This window comes from Patagioenas fasciata, chromosome 5 (genome assembly GCF_037038585.1).
Source record: "Patagioenas fasciata isolate bPatFas1 chromosome 5, bPatFas1.hap1, whole genome shotgun sequence".
NCBI lineage: Eukaryota > Metazoa > Chordata > Aves > Columbiformes > Columbidae > Patagioenas > Patagioenas fasciata.
Genome location: NC_092524.1, coordinates 1,103,368 through 1,114,602, shown reverse-complemented (window position 1 = coordinate 1,114,602; position 11,235 = coordinate 1,103,368). Strand labels below are relative to the sequence as shown.

The 11,235-nt window shown below is 49.7% G+C and overlaps 1 protein-coding gene across 6 annotated transcripts in view; it reads right to left on the bottom strand.

Moving 5' to 3' along the window:
- Window positions 1–228: 228 nt before the first annotated feature.
- Window positions 229–11,235, bottom strand: part of PLCB2 (phospholipase C beta 2) — a 77,003-nt gene continuing 65,996 nt past the window's right edge. For all 6 annotated transcript variants that reach the window (XM_071808692.1, XM_065838896.2, XM_071808693.1 and 3 more), the window contains 2 exons: window positions 3,955–4,041; window positions 229–3,539 (listed from right to left, as the gene is read on the bottom strand). In XM_071808692.1, coding sequence (XP_071664793.1) covers window positions 3,267–3,539; window positions 3,955–4,041 — 360 coding nt within the window. In that variant the 3' untranslated portion in view covers window positions 229–3,266. The remainder of the gene's footprint in view (window positions 3,540–3,954; window positions 4,042–11,235) is intronic.

Below are 11,235 nucleotides of genomic sequence, written 5' to 3'. Positions count from 1 at the left end.
CGGTGGAGCACGAGCACAGGCAGGGCTCCCAGCACCCACAGGGCTCCCAGCACCCACAGGGCTCCCAGCACCCGCATCCCCAGGGCTGGGTGACTCCGGGGCAGAGCTAGTGCTGCAAATCAGAAAGTGGCGTTTCTCCTGAGTACGTAAGTAACCAGATGATGTGACTGAGCCACTGTGCTGCTGGAGGGATGGAGACTGCTCTATAAACCAACTAAGGTGATCCAATTTTTTAAGAAATGCAACATTTTATTTCTTTTTAGAAAATAAATAAGTCAGAAATGTACAATACATAATTCCAGTATTATGTGAACACCACAGGGGAAGTACGGTCTCTTCTTGGGTGTCAGACCAGGCTTGGAAGGTCTTGTCTCTCACACCTACTCGAGCTGTTTTGGTTGTTCGGTTGTCTTTATTGTTTTTTAATAGCAGCACTTCATACTGTGTTTGTCAATGCAGTGTCCAGGTGTAACTGTTCTGTGTCCCAACCACTGCATGCTGTAGGTTGGCTGTGACTGAGCTCACTTTTCCAGAAAAGACAGAAACCCGAAGAACAAGCCGAGGGGTGAGTGGAGACTTTGGGGTCACTCTGCCGGGTGGCACTTACAGCTCTGGGGGAGCAGAGAGACATTGCTCCGGACAGGAACACGTCATCTCCTCTAGTACTGTCTCAAATCAAGGGCAAAGGTTTGGTAACGAGGGTGGAAGAAGCTCCTTTTTCAGCCCATAGTCTAACTGGTTTTTCTTCTGTGTCCGGGTTTAAAGACACTTGACCCTCTGGGGATCTCTAACGTAGCGGTAAAAGGGACTTGAATGGGCAAATAAATACATGGAGGGTTTTGGCAGCAACGGGGTTCTCTGGGCTGCAGGTGCTCAGACTTGCAGCAGTCACAGATCTGCTCAATTGCAGGTTGAGGTTTGGGGGTCCCACACCCCCTTTTCTCTTCAGCAGTGTGTGGGGGGGGTGTTTGGGTTTTTGTTGTTTCCTTGAACAATCTGGCAAATTTGACCCACAGTAATTTATCTCTAGGATAAGCACTTGTAATGAAACAGTTGCAGTTCCCATTTTCTTTTGTGTCCCTAAGTGCATCTTCTCCTTTAATTACGTCTGGCATTTGCAGGTGTGTGACTGGAGAGGGTTGACTTTTTTGGCGGGGCGATGAGGGTCAGTGCTCCCCCTCTGCTTGTGACATGTGGTGACCAGAAGTCCCAGTTTCCCAGGGTCCCCGTGACTGGTGCCAGTGTACTTTGGCAGGCTGAACTCCAGGTCTTGGCCTAATGTTATGTCAGCCGTGATACAAGGAAGGGCTGCTCTATACTGAATTATTGCTATTTCCTGCTTTTTTAGGAGCCATAAGCAAGGTCTGTCTTAGAAGGTGCTAGGAAAAGAGTTGGACCATGTGTTTCCAGTTCCTTCCTCCTGGATGAGCGAGCACTTGCTGTGTCAAAGCTGTTCAGTGCATGAGGTCAGAAAACAGGTGAGAAAAAGTACGTGTGGAGGCAGGGGACAGTAATGTAAGTTCTGTATTCACAAAATAAGGCTTTGCTGGCCTAGCAAGTGGAAGTGTAAAGATGGGGAAGAGGAACTGACCCTTCTTCTGTTGCAAGACAAGGCCAGCACGCTGGGAACCTGCCCTGCAAGTGTCTTCTGCTTTAGGTTTTGTGTAAGTGAAAACGGAGCAGCAAGTAAGTGTGCACCAGAGGTGATAGAGGCCGAGGACCATTTGCTGTTCAAAGTCACAGGGCTGGGCAATTTCTGGTAGCGTGAGGCAGCGGAATGAGACTGATCTGTTATGTCACCAAGGGGTGACAGATGCACGTGCTTCCTGAAGAAAGGGGAAGGGATGAAGGCTTTGAGGTAAGATGTGTCTGTGTCCCTGCAAACAGCAGTAGCATGTGTTCCTCCCCACAGGGTCCTCAGGAACGTGGATATTTGGGCAGTGCGGTTTTCCCAGCAGCAAGGAACAGATTCTAGAGCTCACTGCTGAGCCCTCTGTTCTCATTAGATGGGATGGCAGCTTAGAAAAGCAGCTCCAGAGAACTGCTTGCTGCTACCTGAATGGGTAATTCCATGTGTTTTCTTATGAGCCATAGTCAGCTTTGTGTATGAGGGAATCTTATGGGCAATATAACTGGCTGGTTCTTTATTTGTGCAACAAAATTATTTTCAAACTGTTTAGAGATTTTAACTGTTGTCATCTAAGACCATAATTTGGAACGAATTTAGCTGTATGAGAAAAAGTGTTGGTGAAGCTCTGAAAATGTCAAACTGCTGTAGAAGAGAACTCTGCAAGTGTTTCTGTGGGAGCTGGAACAAATGATGAGGCTCTTACACTCATCATATGCCTTGTAATTGCCCAGGGAGCCTGCTCAGGGCTGGCAGGTCTTAGGGAGATGTGGATCCAGATCTGAAAACTTGCCTGAGGGCCTCTCAGAGTCAAAGGTAGAATCAGGAGTGAGAATCGGCCCCTGGGAATAAGGGGAGGTCAGAAAGAAAAGCTGTGATGCTGGTAATGCACGTTTCCACAGAAGGAAATGCTGATTTGTGTTGTGTGGATATCAATGTACTGAAAACTGTCCTCATCTGACTCTGGGGGGGTGGAACACACCAATTAAAAAGCCAACACAGGCAGTGCAAGGCAGTGGTGTGGTGACAAAACAGGTCTGGGGTTCTACCAAAGTGACCTTTCCTCCTGGGAGCAGGGGCTGTGTCTGCGTTAGCTTGGTAGCGTTGCCAGAAAAAATGGCACTTTAGAAAACAACAGTTTTTGCTGAGCACCTGCCACCCACACTGCCCTGCGTTTCGGGAGGTCTGTTCTGGGATGGCTCTCAGCTGCCTGGAGCGCAGTGGGGTGACTGGAGAGGGTCTGGTAAACTCTGTTCAAAGGGATTGTGCTCTGATGTGAAGAGTTGTGTGTGACAAATGTATGTGACAGAACTTAATCTAAAAACTGAGGTCTGAATCCAGACTAAAAGATCAATGTAGATGCTGCTGTGAATGCCAAGGCCAACTTGTCTTGAGGCACAGGCTGTTGTGCTGCTCAAACACCGAGGGCTGAGGCTGTGGAAGGCGAGCGCGCAGCCCTCTGAAGGGTGAGTCCGTCAGCCCACGTCTGCTGTCAAGGATAACAAAGTAGTAAATTCCTGAAGGATTGCAGGAGTTCCCTGGAGTGGAAAGGGACTGTAGTAGTTTGTCAAGCTGGTCTTTAACTTCACTCCCTACCTCCATAAACCTTCTTGAAGTGGAAACGCAAGGAAAGCGTCTCTCAAAGTTTGCTTTCTTCAATCTCGACAGCTGTTTCAGCTCCTGGGGGCTCAGGCCTGGCTCTCGTAAGCATTGATGCCTCTGCCACTGGCATCTTCCCTTCCAGCTGTTGTGCAGAGCCTTGTTCTCCCTCAGGAACGCTCTGAACTGCTTCTCCGTGTGTCTCCGGCTCCCCAGCACAGCCCGCTCGCACGTAGTTCTTCACCACCTCCTGCACCTCCGCGTTCAGACTCTGCAGTTTCTCCTCGTACTCTGCCAGCGCCTCCTGCAGGAGCTGCAAACAGACACCTCGCATCATTCTCCAAACAGCGACGTCAGGCCAAAAATGGGATAAAAACCAGCTCTGAGAGAGACCGGCACGGTGACACACATCAGCTCTGCACAACCGCGGCCTCAACCCCCCGAGGAAGGACTTGTCTCCACCCCCCACGCCTCTGTGTTTGCCTGACAATGGCAGTGGGGACAGTCTGTGAATGCTGGTGTGCTGATTTACACTGTGTCTGATGGTGCTTTTGCATCACACTGTGCATGGGGGGTTGGATGTGGGTGTTCATTCCTCAGCATGCTCAAGAGGGGTGTCTGGGGTGTATGGAGGGTGGTGCAGCGCTAATTACTGAGCGATCCCCTCTGAGATTTGGGATTTACGGTACTGAGTAACAGCCCGACCCCAAGCGCTGTCGGTGCTTTACCTGACTTTCCTTCTCCTTGATTGCTCTCAGATTCTCTGCCTGCTTCTCTTCCAGTTTCTGCTGATACCTGGCTGTCTTTTCTGTCACCTTCAAAGACAACAAATTGAAAAAACCCCACATTTATGTTTATATAAAAAAAATGGTTTAGCCCTCCCGAGCTTAGAGGAGCAAGAGCCAGGGCTGGGCAGCCCCTCCGTTCCAGCTCCCACCAGTCCTGCTGGCCCAGGATAATGGGGTCGAGTGGGAACCCCTGAGCTCCAGGTAAGGCCTGAGTGTGTGTGTGTGAATACAGACAGAAACACACAGACATATGGACATACACACACATGCACAGTCACACAGACACACCCACAGAGACACAGGCATACAGACACCCATATAAGGACATACATGCACACAGGCACAGACCCACGGATGGAAAAATGGACACACACAAATGGACAAAGACACAGAGAGGGACAGACATATGGACAAACAGACGGACACAAAGACAAATGGACACAGGGACAGACAAATGGACACACAGACGGACATACTGACACATGCACAAATAGACACCTAGACAAACGGACAAAACAGGCACAGACATACGGACACAGAGACAGACATACGGACACATGGACAGACAGAGAAACAAACGGACACGCAGACATACAGAGAGAGAAATGGACACAGGGACAGACAAACTAACAAAACAGACACAAGGACGGACATACGGACATACAGAGAGACAAAAAGACACACGGGTAGACAAATGGACACACGGACACAGGACAGACAAACAGATACACAGAGAGACAAATGGACACCAAGACAGACAAACAGACATAAGAACAGACTTACGGACACAAGGACAGAGATATAGCGACACATGGACAGACAAACTGACACAGGACAGACATACGGACACAGGACAGACAGAAAAACGGACACAAGGACAGACAAACAGACACACGGACAGACAAGCTGACAGAGGACAGACAAATGGACACAGGACAGACATACGGACACAGGATAGACAGACACAAAGAGAGACAAACTGACACCAGGACAGACAAGCTGACACACGACAGACATACGGATACAAGGATAGACAGACAAACGGACACATAGACAGAAAAACTGACACAGGACAGACATACGGACACACGGACAGACAGACAAACAAACAGACACATGGACAGACAAACGAGGAGAGACAGACATACGGACACACAGACAGACAAATGGACAAACATACGGACACAGGACAGACAGACAAACGGACACACATACGGACACAGGACAGACAGACAAACGGACACATGGACAGACAAATGGACGCATGGACAGAAAAACTGACACAGGACAGACATACAGACACACGGAGAGACAGACATACGGACACATGGGCAGACAAACTGACAGAGGACAGACACATGGACACAGGACAGACAGACACACGGAGAGACAGACATACGGACACACAGACAAATGGACACAGGACAGACATACGGACACAGGACAGACAAATGGACGCACGGACAGACAAACTGACAGAGGACAGACATACGGACACGCGGACAGAAAGACAGACACATGGACAGACAAACTGACAGAGGACAGACGGACACACAGACAGACAAATGGACAGACATACGGACACAGGACAGACAGACAAACGGACACACAGACAGACAAATGGACACACGGACAGACAAATGGACGCACGGACAGACAAATGGACGCACGGACAGACAAACTGACACCAAGACAGACAAACTGACACAGGACAAACATACGGATACAGGACAGACACACAGAGAGACAAACGGACACACGGACACATGGACAGACAAACTGACAGAGGACAGACACATGGACACAGGACAGACAAACGGACACACGGACAGACAAATGGACACAGGACAGACATAGGGACCCAGGACAGACAGACACACAGAGAGACAAACGGACACCAAGACAGACAAACGGACACACGGACAGACAAACTGACACAGGACAGACATACAGACACAAGGACAGAGAGACAAAACGACGGACAGACAGACACACAGAGAGACAAACGGACACAAGCACAGACATACGGACACAGGACAGACAAACGGACACAAGGACAGACAAACTGACAGAGGACAGAGATACGGACACATGGACACAGGACAGACAGACACACAGAGAGACAAACGGACACCAAGACAGACAAATGGACGCAGGACAGACATATAGACACAGGACAGACATACAGACACACGGAGAGACAGACATACGGACACATGGACAGACAAACTGACAGAGGACAGACACATGGACACAGGACAGACAGACACACGGAGAGACAGACATACGGACACACAGACAAATGGACACAGGACAGACATACGGACACAGAACAGACAGACAAATGGACGCACGGACAGACAAACTGACACAGGACAGACATATGGACACAGAACAGACAGACACAGACAAACGGACACCAAGACAGACAAATGGACGCACGGACAGACAAACTGACACAGGACAGACATACGGACAGAAAGACAGACACATGGACAGACAAACTGACAGAGGACAGACAGACACACGGAGAGACAGACATGCGGACACACAGACAGACAAATGGACACAGGACAGACATACGGACACAGGACAGACAGACAAACGGACACATGGACAGACAAATGGACGCACGGACAGACAAATGGACGCACAGACAGACAAACTGACACCAAGACAGACAAACTGACACAGGACAAACATACGGATACAGGACAGACACACAGAGAGACAAACGGACACACAGACACATGGACAGACAAACTGACAGAGGACAGACACATGGACACAGGACACACAAACGGACACACAAATGGACACAGGACAGACATACGGACCCAGGACAGACAGACACACAGACAAACGGACACCAAGACAGACAAACGGACACACGGACAGACAAACTGACAGAGGACAGACAAACTGACAGAGAACAGACATACGGACACACAGACACATGGACACAGGACAGACAGACACAAAGAGAGACAAACGGACACAAGCACAGACATACGGACACAGGACAGACAAACAGACACAAGGACAGACAAACTGACAGAGAACAGACATACGGACACACAGACACATGGACACAGGACAGACAGACACACAGAGAGACAAACGGACACCAAGACAGACAAATGGACGCATGGACAGACAAACTGACACAGGACAGACATACAGACACAAGGACAGACAAACTGACACAGGACAGACAGAGAGACAAACGGACACACGGACAGACAAACTGACAGAGGAGAGACACAGGGACACAGGACAGACAGACACACGGACAGACAGACAAATGGACACAGGACAGACATACAGACCCAGGACAGACAGACACACAGAGAGACAAACGGAAACCAAGACAGACAAATGGACGCATGGACAGACAAACTGACACAGGACAGACATACGGACACAAGGACAGACATACGGACACAGGACAGACAGAGAGACAAACGGACACACGGACAGACAAACAGACACACGGATAGACAAACGGACACATGGACAGACAAACTGACAGAGGGCAGACACACAGTGAGACAAACGGACACACAGACAGACAAACGGACACAGGACAGACAGACAGAGAGACAAATGGACACAAGGACAGACAAACAAATGGACACAGGACAGACAGACACAGAGAGAGACAAACGGACACCAAGACAGACAAATGGACGCACAGACAGACAAACTGACACAGGACAGACATACGGACACATGGACAGACAAACTGACAGAGGACAGACACATGGACACAGGACAGACAGACACACGGAGAGACAGACATACGGACACACAGACAGACATATGGACACAGGACAGACATACGGACACAGGACAGACAGACAAACGGACACAGGACAGACAGACACACAGACAAACGAACACATGGACAGACAAATGGACGCACGGACAGACAAACTGACACAGGACAGACATATGGACACAGGACAGACACACGGACAGACAGACAAATGGACACAGGACAGACAGACAAATGGACACAGGACAGACATACAGACCCAGGACAGACAGACACACAGAGAGACAAACGGACGCATGGACAGACAAACTGACACAGGACAGACATACGGACACAAGGACAGACATACGGACACACGGACAGACAAACAGACACACGGATAGACAAACGGACACATGGACAGACAAACTGACACAGGACAGACATACGGACACAGGACAGACAGACAAAGAGACAAACGGACACCAAGACAGACAAACAGACACACGGACACACAAACTGACAGAGGACAGACACATGGACACAGGACAGACAGACAGACAAATGGACATAGGACAGACATATGGACACAAGGATAGACAGACACAGAGAGAGACAAACGGACACCAAGACAGACAAATGGACGCACGGACAAACTGACACAGGACAGACATACGGACACAAGGATAGACAGACAAACGGACACACGGACGGACACACGGACACACGGACAGACAAACGGACACACGGACAGACAAACGGACACACGGACAGACAAACTGACACAGGACAGACAGACAAATGGACATAAGGACGGACACACGGACAGACAGACACACAGAGAGACAAACGGACACAAGCACAGACATACGGACACAGGACAGACAAACGGACACACTGACAGACATACAGACACATGGACAGACAAACTGACCGAGGGCAGACACACAGCGAGACAAACGGACACACAGACAGACAAACGGACACAAGGACAGACAAACTGACACGGGACAGACAGACAGAGAGACAAACGGACACAAGGACAGACAAACAGACACACGGACAGACATATGGACACATGGACAGACAAACTGACAGGGGACAGACACATGGACACAGGACAGACATACGGACACAGGACAGACAGACACAGAGAGAGACAAACGGACACCAAGACAGACAAATGGACGCACGGACAAACTGACACAGGACAGACATACGGACACAAGGACAGACAAACGGACACATGGACAGACAAACTGACAGAGGACAGACACATGGACACAGGACAGACAGACACACGGAGAGACAGACATACGGACACACAGACAGACAAATGGACACAGGACAGACATACGGACACAGGACAGACAGACGCACAGACAAACGGACACATGGACAGACAAATGGACGCACGGACAGACAAACTGACACCAAGACAGACAAACTGACACAGGACAGACATATGGATACAGGACAGACACACGGACACATGGACAGACAAACTGACAGAGGACAGACACATGGACACAGGACAGACAGACACACGGACACACAGACAAATGGACACAGGACAGACAGACACACAGACAAACTGACACAGGACAGACATACAGACACAAGGACAGACAAACTGACACAGGACAGACAGACAAACGGACACACGGACAGACAAACTGACAGAGGAGAGACACATGGACACAGGACAGACATACAGACCCAGGACAGACAGACACACAGACAAACGGACACATGGACAGACAAACTGACACAGGACAGACAGACACAAGGACAGACAAACTGACACAGGACAGACAGAGAGACAAACGGACACACGGACAGACAAACTGACAGAGGAGAGACACAGGGACACAGGACAGACAGACACACGGACAGACAGACAAATGGACACAGGACAGACATACAGACCCAGCACAGACAGACACACAGAGAGACAAACGGAAACCAAGACAGACAAATGGACGCATGGACAGACAAACTGACACAGGACAGACATACGGACACAGGACAGACAGAGAGACAAACGGACACATGGACAGACAAACTGACAGAGGGCAGACACACAGCGAGACAAACGGACACACAGACAGACAAACGGACACAGGACAGACAGACAGAGAGACAAATGGACACAAGGACAGACAAACAAATGGACACAGGACAGACAGACACAGAGAGAGACAAACGGACACCAAGACAGACAAATGGACGCACAGACAGACAAACTGACACAGGACAGACATACGGACACATGGACAGACAAACGGACACATGGACAGACAAACTGACAGAGGACAGACACATGGACACAGGACAGACAGACACACGGAGAGACAGACATACGGACACACAGACAGACATATGGACACAGGACAGACATACGGACACAGGACAGACAAACGGACACAGGACAGACAGACACACAGACAAACGGACACATGGACAGACAAATGGACGCACGGACAGACAAACTGACACAGGACAGACATATGGACACAGGACAGACACACGGACAGACACACAAATGGACACAGGACAGACAGACAAATGGACACAGGACAGACATACAGACCCAGGACAGACAGACACACAGAGAGACAAACGGACGCATGGACAGACAAACTGACACAGGACAGACATACGGACACAAGGACAGACAAACAGACACACGGATAGACAAACGGACACATGGACAGACAAACTGACACAGGACAGACATACGGACACAGGACAGACAGACAAAGAGACAAACGGACACCAAGACAGACAAACAGACACACGGACACACAAACTGACAGAGGACAGACACATGGACACAGGACAGACAGACAGACAAATGGACATAGGACAGACATATGGACACAAGGATAGACAGACACAGAGAGAGACAAACGGACACCAAGACAGACAAATGGACGCACGGACAAACTGACACAGGACAGACATACGGACACAAGGATAGACAGACAAACGGACACACGGACAGACACACGGACACACGGACAGACAAACGGACACACGGACAGACAAACGGACACACGGACAGACAAACTGACACAGGACAGACAGACAAATGGACATAAGGACGGACACACGGACAGACAGACACACAGAGAGACAAACGGACACAAGCACAGACATACGGACACAGGACAGACAAACGGACACACTGACAGACATACAGACACATGGACAGACAAACTGACCGAGGGCAGACACACAGCGAGACAAACGGACACACAGACAGACAAACGGACACAAGGACAGACAAACTGACACGGGACAGACAGACAGAGAGACAAACGGAAACAAGGACAGACAAACAGACACACGGACAGACATATGGACACATGGACAGACAAACTGACAGGGGACAGACACATGGACACAGGACAGACATACGGACACAGGACAGACAGACACAGAGAGAGACAAACGGACAC